The sequence below is a fragment of the Bremia lactucae genome, linkage group LG16 (genome assembly GCF_004359215.1).
Source record: "Bremia lactucae strain SF5 linkage group LG16, whole genome shotgun sequence".
In the NCBI taxonomy this organism is placed as follows: Eukaryota; Oomycota; class Peronosporomycetes; order Peronosporales; family Peronosporaceae; genus Bremia; species Bremia lactucae.
In genome coordinates, this window is record NC_090625.1 from 1,688,452 (window position 1) to 1,705,886 (window position 17,435).

The window sequence follows — 17,435 nt, forward strand, 5'->3', positions numbered from 1 at the left end:
GATCTTGTGCAGTCGTACTAACGACCGTACCACAAGTGAGGCAATCGCACTCACTCGTAGTACATCCACACGCTTGTGGACGCTCCAAGACGTTCATCAGATGGCCATCTGATGAACAAGTGGCAGGCATCTTTACGGATCGATGCTGCCAGCTGATCTTTGGCTCGTATTTTCTGAGCCAAGGTAAACCTAGGATGACATCAAATTTGTCATCCAAATCCAGTACGAGGAAATCATCATCATACTGTAAATCTCTTAACGTGTAGTGAAATTTCACTACGCGTTTTATTACCATAATCGATGCGCCTGTGGCTAGACACCGCCATCCTCGTTGGAGGGATGTCGCGCTCAACATATTTGAGCCTACGACCTTCTAGTGACTGGCGACGAATAAAGTTATTCGACGCTCCGCAGTCCACTAGGGCTCTAAGTGACAGATTATTTGTCACTTTTGACTCCAAGGTGATGAGGGATACCTCATCACCAGGTGCAGAGACACATAATGATTGTGTGTCTGGAGCAACGTTAGTCAAGAGATTTGCAAATTCTCTTGAGGTTGCTAGATCAGTAGATCGTTGCGCCCCTACTGACCCCGACCGTTTTTTGGCGGTCCGCTTCGCTGTTGCGAGCTCGCAACAATGTCGGACCCGCGACCGTTACCTTTTTTGCATACGGTCCAAAATTACGTTCAGTACCTTTCGGTGCTGGGCGTGGGGCACTACACGCATGAGCTTAGTGTCCTAAGTTTTTGGCAGCGATGGCATTTCTGCGATCGCGTAAAGCGAGGTCTCTCGCTTTTGACGTAAGAGAGGTCCATGGGTTCTGGACCTTATAACTCGTGTCGTCTTGGAGGACGATATGATGACGAACTAGCTTGAGCCTGTCTCAAGCTAAAGTCCTCCTGTTCCGCAACAGATATTGCTTCTTCAAGCGTATCCAGTTCTAAGCGGAATAGGTGGGTCTTTACGGGACCATCCGTAAGACCTTGCATGTTGGACAGCAATGCCAGGATTGCATCGTTTCCTACGTTCGAACTCATTCGTTCGACCGCAATCCTTTCTATCTCACTTAGAAAGGAGTAGCTTTCACGGGAAACGTGATGCGTATTCCCACTATCATCTCACATGTCCATGTGTTTTTTTTAGATGGAGGAAATATGGTCCTTGGATGGACTACAAAGTGCTACCAGATTGCTACCAGATGTAAGGGGCACTACGACTTGTACTGCTTCAGTACAAGTCCACTTCACACTGCTTCAGTTGCGTGTGGTGCCTTACGTTGGTTTTCCGTACATTAGTAGGTGTAGAGGAAGACTTCTCTTTAAGATAACTAGCCTAAAGAGGGTTAAATGAAAACTGTATTAATATAATTAAGTATCTCTTCTTTCTATCTGTTAACTCTAACTTTTTATAAACTAATACTAAACATGCAACTGAAATCTTATCTTTTCTTATATGTCTCTCTCTTTTGTTTACATCTACAGTTGATTAGTCTGCGGGATTAATAGATATAATGGAATTTATGGATAAGATTTCTGAACATTACTATTTAAAGTAATATTCTCCAATTATTATCTACCTTTTAGTTAATATATTAATTAACAACCTTTAAGTGTTGATTTCATGAAACGATACAACCCGTTACAAGGTAGAGGCTCTCATAGGAAATTCTATTTATTATTCCTCTTATAGGTAAAATTACTTTCCCCATCTGAACCTCTTGGGCTCATAAACCCCTCGAGCGGCCAACAAGAATTCATCGCCAGATTGCAACTCATTGATCATTTTGGCGAATGCGCTGGGAAGAGAAACTTGCATGTGAATGTTTATTCTTGCGATCCTGCTGGACGAGCTTTGAAATAAAAATTGGCAGCTTTGAGCAATTATTTTTCTTACAATTTTAGCATGTTATGATCACAATAGCAAATCAAGCACAATCGTCGAGCCTTTACTGTAAAATTTTTGGTAGGCTTAATCATTAAAGTGATTATAATCTTCATACCGTAATTGGCTGAAGCATCAAATGGCTGCGGTCAATGAAAACAATAGCACACTTCAGGCAGACTGATACATATACAAATGTATTGAAAAACAAGAGTGGCGAATTGCGGCCAGCTTTACCGCCATCCGATCACTTATCAATGACTTGTGCAATTCATTTGATTTTGATTTCATCAACTAAATTATCAGTATACTTTCGTGACTTCTGAGTGCATTGTATCATCTTCATCATTGTTATGGGCATTGAATTCCTCCGCCATCATTTTTGTCAGTTTCTGAGTCTCCTCTTTCGACATCTAGAGACTCACAACGATTTAGCATCAACACACTATCTACCATAAAAAAGTTTTATCATGTACCTTGTAAGGAGAGTAAGCTTCACTTGAGAACTGACCGGTCTCCACATCATCACGATACCTCTCGAGACCGATGCGAATCTGTTCACCAACGTCAGCGTACCGCTTGCAAAACTTTGGAACAAACTGCGCATGATGCGGGTGTTGAAGCATTCCTAACAGGTCATGAAAGACTAAAACTTGACCGTTTGTTTCGGGACCAGCCCCGATGCCGATCGTCGGTATTGTAAGCAGCTTTGTTACAGCCTTGGCGACGGCTGACGGGATACATTCAAGCACAACGGCAAAAGCACCAGCGTTTTGCACTGCCAAAGCGTCCTCGACGATACTTCTTGCTTGAGCGGCTGCAAAAAAAGAGGGGTGCTGAATAAAATCAATGGACGATTTACAGCAGAAAGCAAAACTGTACCCGTGCGTCCTTGGGCACGAAATCCTCCCATTACACTGATGTGCTGCGGCCGAAGCCCCACGTGTCCCATCACAGCAATTCCTGCATCAACGATCGTTTTGACTGCATAGCAATTTTATATCAATTTTCATAGTAAAAATACGGTGACAGACGCAGTCTAAGCTTTTCTCGTACTCGTATCAGCTCGTTCCTTGCCTCCCTCAATCTTAACGCAATCTGCTCCTTCCTGGCATCAGGCCACAAAAAAGTCGTACGTTATAGTTATATTGCATTTTCAATACCCAGAAGTTGCGTCACGAACCTTCAGCAAAATTTGGGCATTTTTTAATGCTTCATATGGTGCTCCTTCACATGTGCCAAAAGGCATATCCGTAATCAATAGCGGGCGGGACGCTCCACTATAATCGCAAGTATAAGTTAAAGCTTATACGCTCGCAATTCGTCGCTGACCCACCGCTTGACTGCTTTAGTGTGATGAATCATATCGCTTAACGTTACGGGCAACGTCGTATCCAGGCCCTAAGGGCACCAGTGTTTGATATCAAATATAAGCTTTTCAATTAGATCACTAGTCGTACCAACTCGACCATCCCCAATGAATCTCCAACAAGTAATATGTCAAAGCCTGCCAAGTCTACGTGAATGGCCGATGGATAATCATACGCCGTGACCATTGTAATTGGCTTTTTCGTGCGCTTAAACATTCCAATGTCGAGAGTTGTAATTTTGCGGCGCTCCAACAGCTTTAGAGTGGGAGCAACGGATTCAGCATTGTAAGGTGAGGAAGAAAAGAGTTGGCCGCTGAATAAATTTGAGATCGGGATGGCAGGATGGCCACGGCAATACCTCAAGGAGCGAGCGAGGAGTTTGGTCAAATATTGCATTTTTTATCTAAAAAGTATTTAGTAACTTATCACAGACCCTCATGCCTTAGCGGTGTACGCATTAAAATTGACAGGTTTTCAGAAACTGCTTTACAGCAAAGCAAACAATAATGCCCGGGCAAAAGGAGCAGGTCGAGGAGGATATGGCGCGCTACCGTGGGTTGCAGGAGGAAGTCCAAGAGCTAGCAAAACAACGCCAGATGTATGCACAGCAGGCGAATGAGAACGAAATGGTTAAAGTAGAGCTAGACTTGTTAAACGACGAGGCGAAAGTTTTCAAACTCGTAGGCCCCATTTTGCTGAAACAAGAGGTGGACGAGGCCAAAAGCAATGTAAATAAACGCCTTGAATTTATTAGCCAAAAATTGTAAGCATTTGATGAGGAAGAGAAATGTTATATGTTGTTTCTCATGGTGGATCGTACCATGTGATTAGGAGTGAGGTCAACATAAAGATTGAAGACAAGGAGAAAAAGGCGGTAGGCATTCGCACCAAAGTACGTAGTTAAGCTATGTCGTATTTGTAGTGGAAGCTTATGATTTTTTTGCATGTGATCTAATTAGATTTCCGATATGCAGATGGAAATGCAAAAGCGAGCGGTAGAAGCTGCCACTGGCGCTGTGGTGGCTCATTAAGTTTTCATTCGAAAGAAAATAAACGTGATTTTTTTATACTTTTTTAGTGTGGTGTCTGTAGCCTCAGTTGCAAAAATTATAATTTACCTATAACCGCAGCTCGCTGCAGGAGTATGGTCGAGGGCCAAGAATCTCCGGTGGCACAATCTCTACGACCTCTTGCAGAGTGGTGCGTGCCAGAGGAATCCCGTGAAGAGTGTAACGGCCAGCCTCACGGATGCGAACTAGAACATAGTCACCTGGAGCCGCGTACACGGCCGCTGAATTAACTTTAGATAGAGGTTGAAAATCGTGGGCGGCCAAGCCTGCCTGCTCAATATAGGAACGCAGGGAACCGGGCATTTCTTGACTGGGAAATACGCAGCGCTTGCTTGTGTCTGTGAGACCTGTGTGCTTGGGGTCGTCAATTGTGGAGCGGCGACTAGGGCCTTGGACAAGCACAACGTGTAGGCGGTCCGATTCCTCGATGTGGTTTTTGCGTGTGATCACCTCACCGAATGTATGTATAATCTCGCGAAGACGACGTAATTTAATCTCTTGAGGCACATTATCCTCCATATGATGCGCTGCATGCGTACGGGCACGAACAGAGTATGCAAACATAAATGCTTGATCATAGCACACCTTTCGCATAAGATTAATCGTGTCTAAGTGCTCCTCCTCGGTCTCCCCACAGAATCCAGCGATAAAATCAGAGGAAATAGCGACACCAGGAATACGAGAACGCATGTTGTCTACTAGCGCCAAATAGACTTCACGTGAGTAGCCCCGACGCATTCGTTCTAGCAACGTCGTGCTCCCACTCTGAGCAGGCATGTGTATTTGTTTGCAGATATTAGAGCGCTCGTAGACCAAATCGAGCACTTCGTCCGGAAAGTCTTTTGGATGGGGTGATGTGAAACGAATTCGCATTTCCGAATCCACACGTGAGACTTGATCAAGCAAATCGGCAAAGCGGTATCCTGGCGCATCACGCAGCCGAAACATATTACTGAAGCCTGCGGACGGTATATAGTTACGACCGTTCTCAATTGCACCCTCTGACTTCCTGTCATGATATGAGTTGACGTTTTGTCCAAGCAGCACGACTTCCTTCACGCCCTTGTCACTCAATGCACGGACTTCATCGACAATCGAGGTCATGACGCGACTTCGCTCCCGTCCACGTGTGAAGGGCACGATACAATACGAACACATGTTGTTGCAACCACGCATAATCGACACAAAGGCCGATGGACTATCGGGGTTCAAACGCACGGGGGCAATGTCTGCATACGTCTCATCCAGTGATAGCTGGACATTAACTGCGGCGGTACCACTATCAAGCACCAAACGAAGCATATTGGGAATATCGCGATAGGCGTCAGGACCTACGACCAAATCGACCATTTTGTCAGACTCGAGTAATTTCGTCTTGAGTCGCTCAGCCATACAGCCCAAGACGCCAACAGTCTGTATCTTCTTGTGTTGCAAGCGAAGATGTTTCGCTCTTACCTGGCGTAGCGATTCCAGGCGGTTCCATATCTTAGCTTCGGCGTTGTCACGTATCGCGCATGTGTTGAGCATTAAGACGTCGGCACCCTCAGGTGTGCGCGCGGGCGTGTAGCCATCTTTCAGAAAAATGGCTCGCACAATCTCCGAGTCGGCCGAATTCATCTGGCAGCCATACGTCTCGATATAAAAGGAGCGACATATTTTCTCTTGCTGCTTCTCAATCTCTTCAAGTGATTGAACGGAGCTAGGAAAATTCATTTCGCTTGGCACAAGCGCCGCCTTGGCGCACTCGGGATCGGACGCCTGCAAGAAGTCGCCAAGGCTCGGACCAGCAATGGGCAGACGCGAGCGGTGTATCTGCATCTGTTTTGCCTGTGCATGACTGCTGTTGCTTCTGCATCGCACAACGGCAAGCGAGCTTGAGCTGCGCGCTATCAAGTCGCGGCGAATTGCGCTAAGCATTGCGCAGCCAATGCCGTGACAAGCAAATGAGCAAAGGAATTGTAACCTGGTTACAATAGGTTATTAGGGTTATATCATTGTAAAAATGAAAACGAAGCTGTGGAGCTGTCCACGCTGTACTTTTGAAAATGAGGCGCCTGCAAGTCAATGCGCCATATGCCTTTGTGTACATCCGAATCCCAAAGCAATGAAATTTGATGCTGAACAGGCAAAGACTACGAAGTCGCCACACTCACCATTGCATCTGAACGTTGGCACATCTTTGAAGAAGGAGCAACAGGTTGTCGATAAAAAGTTGCAGCAACTGAAGGATGTAGGCATTAAACTTTCTAATGGTGAGATTGAAGCACTGCTGCAGCGCAATTGCTTCAGTGTCGCAGCAGCGGCGTCAGAGTATTTTGAGCATGTAGTCAGCACAGACAGCCCAACGCCGGCGCACGAGGACAAACGGATGCTGGAAAGCGTGTTGAACAAGTTTGAAACTACTGATTCAGTGGGAACAAATTTTCAAGCACTGGGCAAAATTACAATGCGGGCTTCGATAAATCGACGGGGGGTAAATGTACAGGTGGGAGACGAAGTGCGCTTAAGTGCGGAGAATGCAGGCAAGAAGAGGCTAAAACCAGGAGTATCGACAAGCACCACAGCTTCAGGCATCGTGAGAATTTTCACGTTGCAAGACTCACAGATCGGACGTTTGGAACGAAAGATGGAGGAATCATTGCATTCGCTAATGAAGTCCAATTTGGTGAAGCTTCGTGGCGTGTGTGACGTTCCGCCCGTGTCGTCACACATGTTCGCGGCGTTTACTGTAAGTATCTTTGTAAAATCTTTGCTATATGTTTGATTAAGTTAAAGCAAATTTCTAGGTTTCCGTGGTTGTGTACATTAGTGAAAAGGCATTTGATGTGTTTAAGGCAGGTAATGCTAACTTTCACCTCTCAGATGAGCTTTACAAATTGTTACAGATGATTCATGGAGCTAAAGAATCCTCGCTAGCTGCATTGGCTACACCTTTAAACTTAAAAATAGAGAGTCCGGCATTGCAGCTGAATACGAGGGATCTCGATACTCTGTTTTCCGAGTGCTTAGGAGGAAATGAACTCCAACAATCGATGAATGACTTAGATTTTGATCCTGCGGACGACCTTACGCAGTATTTCAAGGCTTTCAAGCTGCGAGATCATCAGAAGCAAGCACTTAGGTGGATGTTATGGCGTGAAAACCAGTTGAGATATGGTGCATGTGAGCAAGATCGTTACGACTCGGTACGCGTATGATCGGACGCTTTAAGTCATGTTATTACCTATCCTTACTAACTATTAATGTGTTAAGATGTGGGAAGAACATCATTTTCTCTCAAATATCGCGTACTACGTCAACCCTTTTGAAAAAGTTGCCTCTCTATCCCGTCCCAAGTCTCCACTTCCCTGTCTTTCTGGAATTTTGGCGGACGATATGGGAATGGGTAAATTTTAAAATTCTAACACTGTGGGCAAAGTGCTTGTATAACCCGATCGTTGCTGTATGCAGGCAAAACTATGATGATGCTTTCGTTAGTCGCATACCAAAAATACATTCGTGAAGAACAAAGTGCGATGGTAAACGATAATTATCTCGGTCGCGTTAACGCAAAATTGAGTGGCAAGTCACTGGTAATTTGTCCATTGAGTTTGCTTCATCAGTGGAAAAATGAAGCACAAGAACGTTTTCGTGCGAAAACCCTCAGTGTTTATGTATATTATGGCGATGATCGTGATGAAAAGGCTGGACTTTGTGTAGGGTCTATTACAAAGTGTGACCTTGTGCTTACTACATATGGAGTGATATCAGCCGAATCTGAAAAAAATGGAATTCTTGCAAATTTCGAGTGGAGCCGCATCATTCTTGATGAAGCACATTCTATCAAAAACAGAGCCACGGGCTATCATAAAGCGTGTTTAAATTTAAGAGCTACGCATCGATGGTGTTTGACAGGCACCCCAATTCAGAATTCTTTGGATGATATATTCGCGCTAATCTGCTTCCTTCAGTACGAGCCATGGAATCAAGTTGCATTGTGGAAGCGAGTTATTAAGAAGCCATACGATGATGGCGACGAGGTGAATGCTCTTGGCCGTTTAAAGTCGCTTTTGACACCCATCTTGCTTCGCCGAACAAAGCACTCGCGGGACAAGCATGGAAATTTGATTATCACAATCCCGCCCAAACGTATTGATCTAATCGAGCTCGAGTTTTCTAAGGATGAGCGTGCTTTCTATCAGGCAGTCTTTGATAAAAGTAGAGCGGAATTTAACGGATTTGTCGCAAGCGGTGCAGCTTCGACCAATTACGTAGCCATTTTTGCACTACTTCTGCGTCTTCGTCAGGCTTGCAACCACCCGTTTCTTGCTTTGGGGAAAAAATCAGTGCTGAAGCCTGATGAGAGAAGAAATATGGCATTAACGACCAAATCAGCATTTCGGCCGTGCCAAAATGAAGGCGCTGATGCGTACTACAACCGGATCGCAGCTCATCTGCAAACGGATATGCAAGCAAGCAGAAATACGAGCTACTCGGCCAAGAGCTTGACACCTTCCTATATTCAAAACATTCTTGCACAAGTCGAAGACGGATCTTGCTCGGAAGAATGTCCGGTATGTCTTGATCCACCGCAAGATGCAATTCTGACACCGTGTGGTCACGTATTGTGCGATAAGTGTTTGCGGGATAGTCTTGCCAGTGATCTCGACAATGGCTGCCCGTTGTGTCGAAGTGTGGTCGATTTGGCGAAAGTTTTTAAACTGATGCCAGCCGAATCAAGCACGCAGACTGAAGGCTCGCAAGCGGGCATCAATACAGATTTCATTTTACCACGTGCTACCAACGAGGATGAGTTTGAGTCTGTTAAGCTTCAGCAGTTGCTGCGCGATCTTCAGGCCATTAAAGTAGGAAACAACAAGTTCCCACAGCAAAGGCGTAAAGTTGTCATATTTTCGCAGTGGATGTCGATGCTTCACATGGTTTCAAAGCTACTTACGCGTCACAGCTTCACGCACTGTATGTTCCACGGAGGACTTAGTCAGGAGGCAAGAGAGCGCGTGCTAGCTAAGTTTGCTAACCAACCCGAGGTTGAAGTTTTGGTGATTAGTCTAAAAGCCGGTGGAATAGGGCTGAATCTTACGTGTGCATCAGTTGTAATTTTACTCGACCCGTGGTGGAATCCTGGCGTGGAGGAACAGGCCATTGACCGTGTGCACCGTCTGGGTCAGATGCAGGATGTCATCGTGAAGCGTTATGTGGTCAAGAACACAGTAGAGGATACGATTTTGCTTCTGCAGCAGCGCAAGAAAAACCTCGCCAATCATGCTCTTGTGGTCGGGAAGGCACACGACGAGCGACAACGTGATCGCCTCGACCTCGACGACATGCGCATTTTTTTCCGCTAAATTCAAGTGCTTTACATTTATGCTGGGATTTATTAAAAGGAGTGTAATTAGTTGTAATTTATTATTTAGGCAATTTTGACCCGTTTGCTTCATATTAAAACCACAGAATGCTCACGCGGTCGCGTTCGAAAGCATCGAAGCAGCCTGTCTTCATCGACGACAATTGGAACGATGCGTATATTCAAGCAAAAGATGAACAGATTGATGCATTGCTAGCAACATCGCAGCGCGGATGGAACGATCTCGAGGAGGAAAATTCAGAAGCGTTTGATAGTGACAGTGACGAGGACGCGTGGCACTCGGACTCGGACGAGTCCGAGGACAATGATGAGGATTGGCTCGAGCGACCTCACCGATTGCCCAAGTATACCTTTTCGCAGCGATGGGTGGCTGGAGGGGGGTTGTTGCAGAATGTATGCTGGACACTCGCCGGCGTTGCGGTTGCTCCTGTGCTGCTCTACGCTTCCCTGCCGCGATATGAGAAGCCGCTATGGCCACTACAGAGTCCTCATTTCGTCGGCTTTTTATCCAAAGTTTCATTAAACGTGTTGTCGTTGACTGTAGCGGCTGCGGCTTTATACGGTGCCTTATGCGGTGTGGAGCCGTTGGCGATGACCAATGTACTGCAATGGAGACACATAGAGCTGGAGCCACTTACACAATGCCGAGAAAATTTGCTGCGAGGCGTAAGGGATTTTTTTCAAAACGCGGTGGATTTTGTATCTGGATGGCCTACTGCTCCGCTGAGACAATCTGATGACGGCATTAGGACGGTAGTAGACAGTTTAAATGCTCCCATGGTTTACGAATTGGCGTTGCTAGCTGCTGGTGTTTTGGTGATGTTAACTTGCTTTTACCGCGCGTGGGCGAAGATTTTGGTACTCTTAATCATTGCCACTTATGTGGCGTTTAACGTAAATATGGAGATTAAGATGCAACAACGAGCAGCAATTGAGATATATTCACTTGATCCCGACTTCGCCTTTGTCAACGAAAGCATTTTTGTACGTATTAACCTAAATTTATGACTATGATAGTGACTTACACTTGTGCCGTTCGTTCCTTCATTATGGAAAGGTTGCTATTGATGGACATAATCTGGAAGTAGGCGGATCTGTTGCGTGGATGCCTTACTGGGATGGATTACATCAGCAAGAAGCTCACGTTTGCCCGAAACGGTTTCCCCAACAACTCAAAGAGGGTGGCGTGTTTGTTACTTTTAGCCAGGTTGATGAATACGTGCCATGCTACCTCAGCGCGAAAGAGACTGCATCTGCAGTTCTCATTGACGGCGAGATCCAGCCGTCAAACAGTTTTCAGTGTTACGAGAATGTTCGCTTGCGCGTCAAAGATCATAGGAGTGTGCCCGGCTGGTCTTTGCATCTCCCTCAGCAAAAAGAAGAGGAGACATAATAAAATGGAAAAGCATGAGCTGTAATTTTTGCGACGGCCATTCGGTTGTCATCTAGTAGTTGTGGCGACCTTCAATTCTTTTGAATATAAATGGATCAAGTAATTGTCTAATTAGCGCTTCGTGGCACTGCTAAGATACCGCGAAGCCACAAATACATGCTTTGTGCGTTGCGTTTTCCGCGGTGGGGTCTTCAGCTCAATTGAGACCCCTGCATCAGCCTCCAACTGCCGCTTAATGAGTGGAGTGTCTGTCTCCTTTGCCCGTCGATCTGTTTGCCCTCCACTGCTGACATAATAACTTTGAACTTGAACTGGTAAGTTCACAGAGGTCTTAGACTTTCGAGTGGCCATCCGCTCCATGGCCAATTTAGCCTTCTCGTACTCAGCTCGGAGTTTTGTATTCTCTACTTCCAAATGCTTTTGTGAACTAAGGCGTCGTTTTGTTAAACCAATCTTTCGCTTCATTTGCGTGAGCGTCGTTGCAAATACATCACACTTGTTAATATTTTGAACTATCAACGCCTTGAGCATTGCAGGCTCAACGCTTTCCATCCGTTCGTTACTAGAGCTTTCGATACTGTCTTTCGATTTCAGCAGCTCCGCCAATTCGATGTGAAAAGCGCGCAGTCGCTCATGCTTCTGCTTATAATCCTCCACATCTTTTTGAAACATCCTCTCCCGACACCTCCACGTTTCTTCTTGCATCTGCAGCATTTCCTGAGACTCCTTCTTCAGTCGTTCTTCGACGTCTTCCACATTCTTTTTATTCTTCGCCAACTCTTCCTCTAGAATTCTCTGCTTTTGAACCAACTCCTTTTCCAGTGAACAAATTATCTGATTTCTTGTCTTTAATACGCCCTCTTGATCGTCTAGCTCCATTTTTATACGTTCGTTCTCGGACTCGCTCTGAGTCGCCCTACGGGTGCTCTCCGCAGCGGCCACCCTGGCCGTTTTTTCGTGAACACGCAGCCTGCCATTATCTTCCGTTAGCTTTACGAGCCTCTGCTTGATCGACACCTCTGCCAACTTTGCATCTCGCAATTCGGCCTCTACCTTGTCAGCCTCCTCTTGCCGTGCATGAATTTCGCCTCGCAAGGCTGCAGCTTGTTCCTCCGCTTTCTGTAAATCTTCCTGCAATCTTCTCACATCACCTCGTGAAGCTCCTTCAAACTTCTTTATCTTTGTCTCAAATTGATGCCGCGCAGTGTCCAGCTGCGCTGTCAGCTCGTGAATCTGCAATTCATTGGCTTTAGCCTCCTGTGCCCTCTCGTCTCGCTGTTGTCGCATGAGTTCAACCTCATCCATAAGCACATCATACTTTGACAACAGCGCTAATTCTTTTTGGTTTGATAGCTCTAAGTCACGCTGCAGCCCGTTACATCGCAGCCTCTCTTCCGTCAGGCAGCGCTCAGCCTTCTGTTTCGCATCTTGGGCTTCTTTCGTTTGCTCTATACTGACTTTCCAGGCTTCATCCATCTGCATAAGCCCACGCATGGCCTTCTGATACTTGACTTCGGCTGACTGAAGCTCAGCTTCACGTACCTTAAGCATCTTTTGGGCCTCGCCTAGCGCCGTCTGCAGCGCAAACGCTTCTGCCTCCAATTCTGCGGCCGTTATGTCACCACCCACGCGCAGTCGAAGCCTCTCCCTTAAGTGAGCTGTCTCAATCTTCATGTCCATAAGCTCGCGCGCGACGCGCTCTGCCGCTTGGCGCTCAAAGCGCAGCTTCGAGCCGCCTGTGCTGCCTAGCTCGGACATTTATTACGCGATTTCTTGTTAAGTTTCGTGACACACTACAATCTGATAAAAAATTAGCTGTCGGGACAAAGTCTCTCACTTCTGCAACCGGTAAGTGCATATGTTTCTATTGCTTCATTTGATCTAGATTTTACTCGATATCAGTATTTGCGCGTATCCCTCTTTACGTGGTCGCCACTTAACTTCCTCCAACCGCACGACACTGTCGACTCGGCAGCATTCTTCTGATACTTGAGCATGACAGCACAAAAATTGTGCTGCATCTCACTGATGGCTTTTGAGAACAAAGGCTATTTAAGGGCTTGCTATTTCAGCAACTTGTCCTCATATTTTCAGAAACAACATACCACGAGAAAGTCATAATTTGCGCAAGGTTTTCATTAAAAGCGCTGACTACCAGACTTTGCAATCGTGAACAATTTTGTTTCTAGGCGAATTTTTAGACCCTTTAATCGCCTTATTGTCTTTGTTGGTTGCAGTCGGGATACGGAATAAGAAACTAAGATGTGAAGTTTGAAACGAAGTTGTAACACAAACATTTATCTAAAAGGTAAAAATGACAATTTAAATTGCTTAAATGCTTGAAGGAAAAGGACTTCCTTCTTCAGTATTGTTTTATAAATAAAATTTTCGATGTAGCACCACTTGATACTTTACTCAACAGTGTAACAAGTATGAAGAAAGCAAAAGCAAGAAATTTATGGTAAAAATGATAGGCTCAAAATCTATGCTATATTATCATCGGACACCAAACGGTCGGCTTGGCTGGATCTAGATTGGCTGGTCAGGCCAAGTTTATTTTGTGCTAGTGGAATATTTAGCTGATGTGCTTTGGTAAACCGGAAGTTCATCTGTTCTTAGGACACATCGTCTGTACGGACTGTGGTACATTCAATTTGTTTAAAAAGCACGGTGCGACGTTTTGTTACTGACGAGACCCATAATTCTTTAAGCAAATGTCGTCGCTTGAATAAACATTCCTTCTTTAGCCCTTCTAAGCCATTACTTTCTGTAATGTTGAGCATTTATCAGTTACCTCGATACTTATACCGAGCTACTAATCACATCACATCAAGTCCGTCAAAAAAGTACTCAACTCATGAAACTTGTCAAGGCGCCTGCAAAATCGACGGGATGGGCAGTTTCTAAACAAAAAAAGTGATGTTGCAGAGTCTCCGGTAGAGCCGTCACTTTTAAAAAAAAATCATTAAGCTTTTTCTGTAGCTCTTCTTTCTCCTAGAAAATTACCAAATTTCGCAAAGGCATACAGATGTCATGAGCGTAATCTTCGCCACAATAACATTGACCATGTACCTGACCTCATTTGTTTTCCGAACTTGTTGCGTTAAGTCCAGCAGCTCACTCTCGACACGAAAAGTCTTTTTTTCCACCTCTAGCTGAAGATCATTTATTTTTTTATTGAGCTCGATCTCTTTTTCCTCTGCGGCTTTAATTGTCAGTGCCAGCGTTTCCAGCAATTCCGTGCGGTTTATCACCTCACGCTGCATCGCGGCTTCCAAGTCAGCCACCTGAGTATTAAGCACTGACTTTTGAGTCATTGCTTCGTTTTGAGCGTGTTCCAGAACAATTAATTTGTCTTGCTGCTCCAGATTCTGGCGTTTCAGCTCGCTAACTTCACCTCGTAGCCTTCGAGTCTCGCTTTCATCAATATTTGCGCGAATTGACTTTGCTTCATGCATCTTTTGCATTGTCTCCAGATCACGTACCATACCGGAACGCAGATGAGCTTCCTCTATTTTAAAATATTCAACGAGAGCTTGCTTTTTATCATTAAAATCTTTTTCGAGGTCAAGCCGCAGCTCCTTAGTTTGAGATTCGCTCAGTTGCTGAATTACTGCACCTTCTAGTTGATAAAAGGCTTGAATTGCCTCGTGTTGGTAGAAGTCTCGAAGCACAGCAGCTTTCTCGGGACCACGGGCCTTTTCGGCATAATACTTATCAAAATCTTGAATCGCAGTAAGCGTTGCCGTAAAAGTTTCACTTCGACACCTCTGACTGGCGCATTTGAAAAGATCTGTCCACAAAGTTTGTCGTACCTCTTGGCAATATTTGCGCGACTTTTGAGTCAGCGTTTTCACTTCAGTTTCGTAAAGTGAGCGAATATCTGACTTCAGCATGTTACGAACATGTCGATACCTTGCAGATTTGTACTTGCTCGCTGAATGGTAAATATCCATGCTTAGCCGCCATATTTCTTCGTGCAATTGCTTCAATGCATCGAACTCTATCGGCGGATGCTCTAGTACGGCAGGATGTACACAATCCACATAGGTGTTTAACGCGTCCTCCGCCAGTCCTCGGCATTTGTCCTCGACATGGTCGTCCCAGGCGCTGCCAAAGTCTAGCGGCTCTTGTTTTAGCAACTGCACTAAAACGTTTTGCAGTAAAGCGCTAAACATTTCACCCGTCATCTCAAGCCCAAATAATCGCTTGACAGTCGCTTGAACCCCAGTAAAGTCGTCAAATGTCATTTGTACAGCGCCAGGAGGATAGCAAATGCCCAAGTTCATGTATTTGACAAGACGTGCGAGTGTATTAGCAATACAAACGCTATTTTCATTTTCAAAGTCTGCTAGCATGTCTCCGAGCGAGCGATCAGTGGACCAGTCGATGCTCAGCATCTGAGGAAGCATATCAAACACTTCCATTAAAGCGAATTCCTTTGTAAGCGCTTGAAAGAGAGACTGAAATTGCGGTAGGTAGGGTGCAAGAGAGCTTGGGGACCCATTATCTTCAAAGCACGATATAACCAGCGATGACAGTGCACAAAACACACCGACGAGCTGCTTGGGGCTCAAGGGCTCGGCGGATGTTCCTGTTTAAGTTGTGTTTATGTCAAAGACTAGCATTTGAAATTCATCATCCAAATTTATGACGCTGGCTAGCAACACAAGCGACTCATCATGTGAAGACGGGATAGCAGCCTCTGTCTGTCCTAGTAATTTAGCCATCAACTCGCATCTCCTCGTGCGGGTGGATGATGTACCCATAAGAGTGATAATGACAAGACGCTCCTCGTTTTCTATGTGCTCTAGCAACTGTACACCGTCAGATGTCAAAGAGCTACACGCATCTAACAGCGGCACGTTACGCCATGTACAGGAGGCCATTTTTAATAAAAGTATATGATTCCAGGTAAGTACGTTTATTGATCTACTGAAGAATTGGAATCTGCAGGAAATGACGAGATGGATACGCCGAGCTCGCGTGCATCACTCGTCTTCAGCCTCTCGAAAAGTTTTATGGAACTAAACTCGAAAACTAGAGGAGTCCATTTGCTTTCCGTCAATGCTGTCTCCGACGACGTTCGCTGCAACAGCAGCCCCAATAAAAAACAGTCGTGTCAGGTTCATCATCAATTCTCCAAGCCGTTACATAAACATACGTTCATAGAAAAGGATCGTAGTAAGCTCGAGACGGTGGCGTTCGAATTAAAAACGGTACCAGCGGCGCGACTAGTAGTCTCCACTCGTTTCTCGAGTTCTCGTGTCGTTTCGAGTACTCTTTCGACGAAGCGCTTGGAAGAGTCAGAACGATACCATAATACGTGCTCCATGAATTAGCTTACCTCAATAAGATTGATTTGAAGAAAAATATTCTCAAGCTCGTGGCAATTGCTCAGTAGCTCGCCTAGCAGCTGCTGTTGTACCTGCTGAGCATCCAGCCTCAAGTTATCGGCCGCTGCACATGCCTCATCGATCTTAAATAGCGCAAGACCAATACGCTCGTCTGCAGATTGCGTAACATGAGCCGCCTCGTCCAGAAGCTCTCCGTAATCCCCGCACAGCGCCTGAAACGCCTGCTTTATGTCATCATCCGCCATAAAAGATAATACGAAACATTGCAGAACACAATGACTATTAGTTATTGCAGTACTTCTTCGAAATAACTGAACTTTATTTATGTTTCAAATGCAGAAACGTCAATACTTTAAATGCACGTCATCGATAAGAAATAAACCGCCTTGATCAAAAAATCTAGTGAAAGATGAAGGTTAGCATATTACGAGCTCTGGCCTAACCAATTTAGCGGAAACTTCGCCGTCCACCCTCAGCAAATAGCTGTGTAGCGTTACATGAAATTAACCTTTAAAAGTTGTTAAGTAATATATTATCTAAGAGGTAGATAAGATTTGGAGGATATTACTTTATAAAGTAATGTTCAGAAATCTTATCCATCAATAGGTATAGGCCATTATATATATTTATCCCGCAGACCGCAAACTAATCAACTGTAGATGTTAACAAAAGAGAGAGATAGATAAGATAAGATAAGATTTCAGTTGCATATTTAGTATTAGTTTATAATTGAGTTAGCATTAATGTAACGGGGTGTATCGTTACATGAAATTAACACTTAAAGGTTGTTAATTAATATATTATCTAAAAGGTAGAAAATATTTGGAGGATATTACTTTATATAGTAATATCCTGAATTCTTATCCATAAATAGGTATAGACCATTATGTCTATTTATTCCGCAGACTAATCAGCTGTAGAAGTAATCAAAGAGAGTTACAAGATAAGATAGATAAGAATTCATTTACATGTTTAGTATTAGTTTATAGTTAAGTCA

The 17,435-nt window shown here is 44.8% G+C and overlaps 7 protein-coding genes across 7 annotated transcripts; 3 read left to right on the forward strand and 4 right to left on the reverse strand.

Moving 5' to 3' along the window:
* Window positions 1-2,061: 2,061 nt before the first annotated feature.
* Window positions 2,062-3,649, reverse strand: CCR75_007375 (uncharacterized protein; the record flags this gene model as incomplete). The annotated part of the gene is made up of 7 exons (XM_067965436.1): window positions 2,062-2,296; window positions 2,360-2,700; window positions 2,766-2,867; window positions 2,940-2,991; window positions 3,067-3,163; window positions 3,196-3,284; window positions 3,344-3,649. 7 exons carry the CDS (start codon window positions 3,647-3,649, stop codon window positions 2,186-2,188), a joined length of 1,098 nt encoding a protein of 365 aa, XP_067815813.1. The 3' UTR covers window positions 2,062-2,185.
* A 67-nt stretch (window positions 3,650-3,716) lies between these two features.
* Window positions 3,717-6,359, forward strand: CCR75_007376 (uncharacterized protein). Its single transcript, XM_067965437.1, has 3 exons — window positions 3,717-4,016; window positions 4,085-4,145; window positions 4,213-6,359. Exons 1-3 carry the CDS (start codon window positions 3,760-3,762, stop codon window positions 4,282-4,284), a joined length of 390 nt encoding a protein of 129 aa, XP_067815814.1. The 5' UTR covers window positions 3,717-3,759; the 3' UTR covers window positions 4,285-6,359.
* On the reverse strand, window positions 4,372-6,240 carry CCR75_007377 (uncharacterized protein; the record flags this gene model as incomplete). Its single annotated transcript, XM_067965438.1, has 1 exon — window positions 4,372-6,240. One exon carries the CDS (start codon window positions 6,238-6,240, stop codon window positions 4,372-4,374), a length of 1,869 nt encoding a protein of 622 aa, XP_067815815.1.
* Window positions 6,360-7,784: 1,425 nt separating the features above from the next.
* CCR75_007378 (uncharacterized protein) lies at window positions 7,785-9,668 on the forward strand (the record flags this gene model as incomplete). Its single annotated transcript, XM_067965439.1, has 1 exon — window positions 7,785-9,668. The coding sequence occupies one exon, from the start codon at window positions 7,785-7,787 to the stop codon at window positions 9,666-9,668; it is 1,884 nt and encodes a 627-aa protein (XP_067815807.1).
* Window positions 9,669-9,726: 58 nt separating this feature from the next.
* Window positions 9,727-13,160, forward strand: CCR75_007379 (uncharacterized protein). Its single transcript, XM_067965440.1, has 2 exons — window positions 9,727-10,672; window positions 10,746-13,160. Exons 1-2 carry the CDS (start codon window positions 9,776-9,778, stop codon window positions 11,079-11,081), a joined length of 1,233 nt encoding a protein of 410 aa, XP_067815808.1. The 5' UTR covers window positions 9,727-9,775; the 3' UTR covers window positions 11,082-13,160.
* CCR75_007380 (uncharacterized protein) lies at window positions 11,193-12,839 on the reverse strand (the record flags this gene model as incomplete). Its single annotated transcript, XM_067965441.1, has 1 exon — window positions 11,193-12,839. One exon carries the CDS (start codon window positions 12,837-12,839, stop codon window positions 11,193-11,195), a length of 1,647 nt encoding a protein of 548 aa, XP_067815525.1.
* Window positions 13,161-13,549: 389 nt separating the features above from the next.
* Window positions 13,550-15,970, reverse strand: CCR75_007381 (uncharacterized protein; the record flags this gene model as incomplete). Its single annotated transcript, XM_067965442.1, has 3 exons — window positions 13,550-14,075; window positions 14,159-15,661; window positions 15,704-15,970. The coding sequence occupies 3 exons, from the start codon at window positions 15,968-15,970 to the stop codon at window positions 13,932-13,934; spliced, it is 1,914 nt and encodes a 637-aa protein (XP_067815524.1). The 3' UTR covers window positions 13,550-13,931.
* Window positions 15,971-17,435: the final 1,465 nt, after the last annotated feature.

Bases quoted from the DNA above. Each gene is read 5' to 3' on its own strand.
- CCR75_007376 (XM_067965437.1), top strand. From the start codon at position 3,760: ATGCCCGGGCAAAAGGAGCAGGTCGAGGAGGATATGGCGCGCTACCGT. The intron at 4,017-4,084 runs GTAAGCATTTGA...CCATGTGATTAG, and splicing joins GAATTTATTAGCCAAAAATT to GAGTGAGGTCAACATAAAGA. The intron at 4,146-4,212 runs GTACGTAGTTAA...TGATCTAATTAG, and splicing joins CGGTAGGCATTCGCACCAAA to ATTTCCGATATGCAGATGGA.
- CCR75_007379 (XM_067965440.1), top strand. From the start codon at position 9,776: ATGCTCACGCGGTCGCGTTCGAAAGCATCGAAGCAGCCTGTCTTCATC. The intron at 10,673-10,745 runs GTACGTATTAAC...CATTATGGAAAG, and splicing joins TTGTCAACGAAAGCATTTTT to GTTGCTATTGATGGACATAA.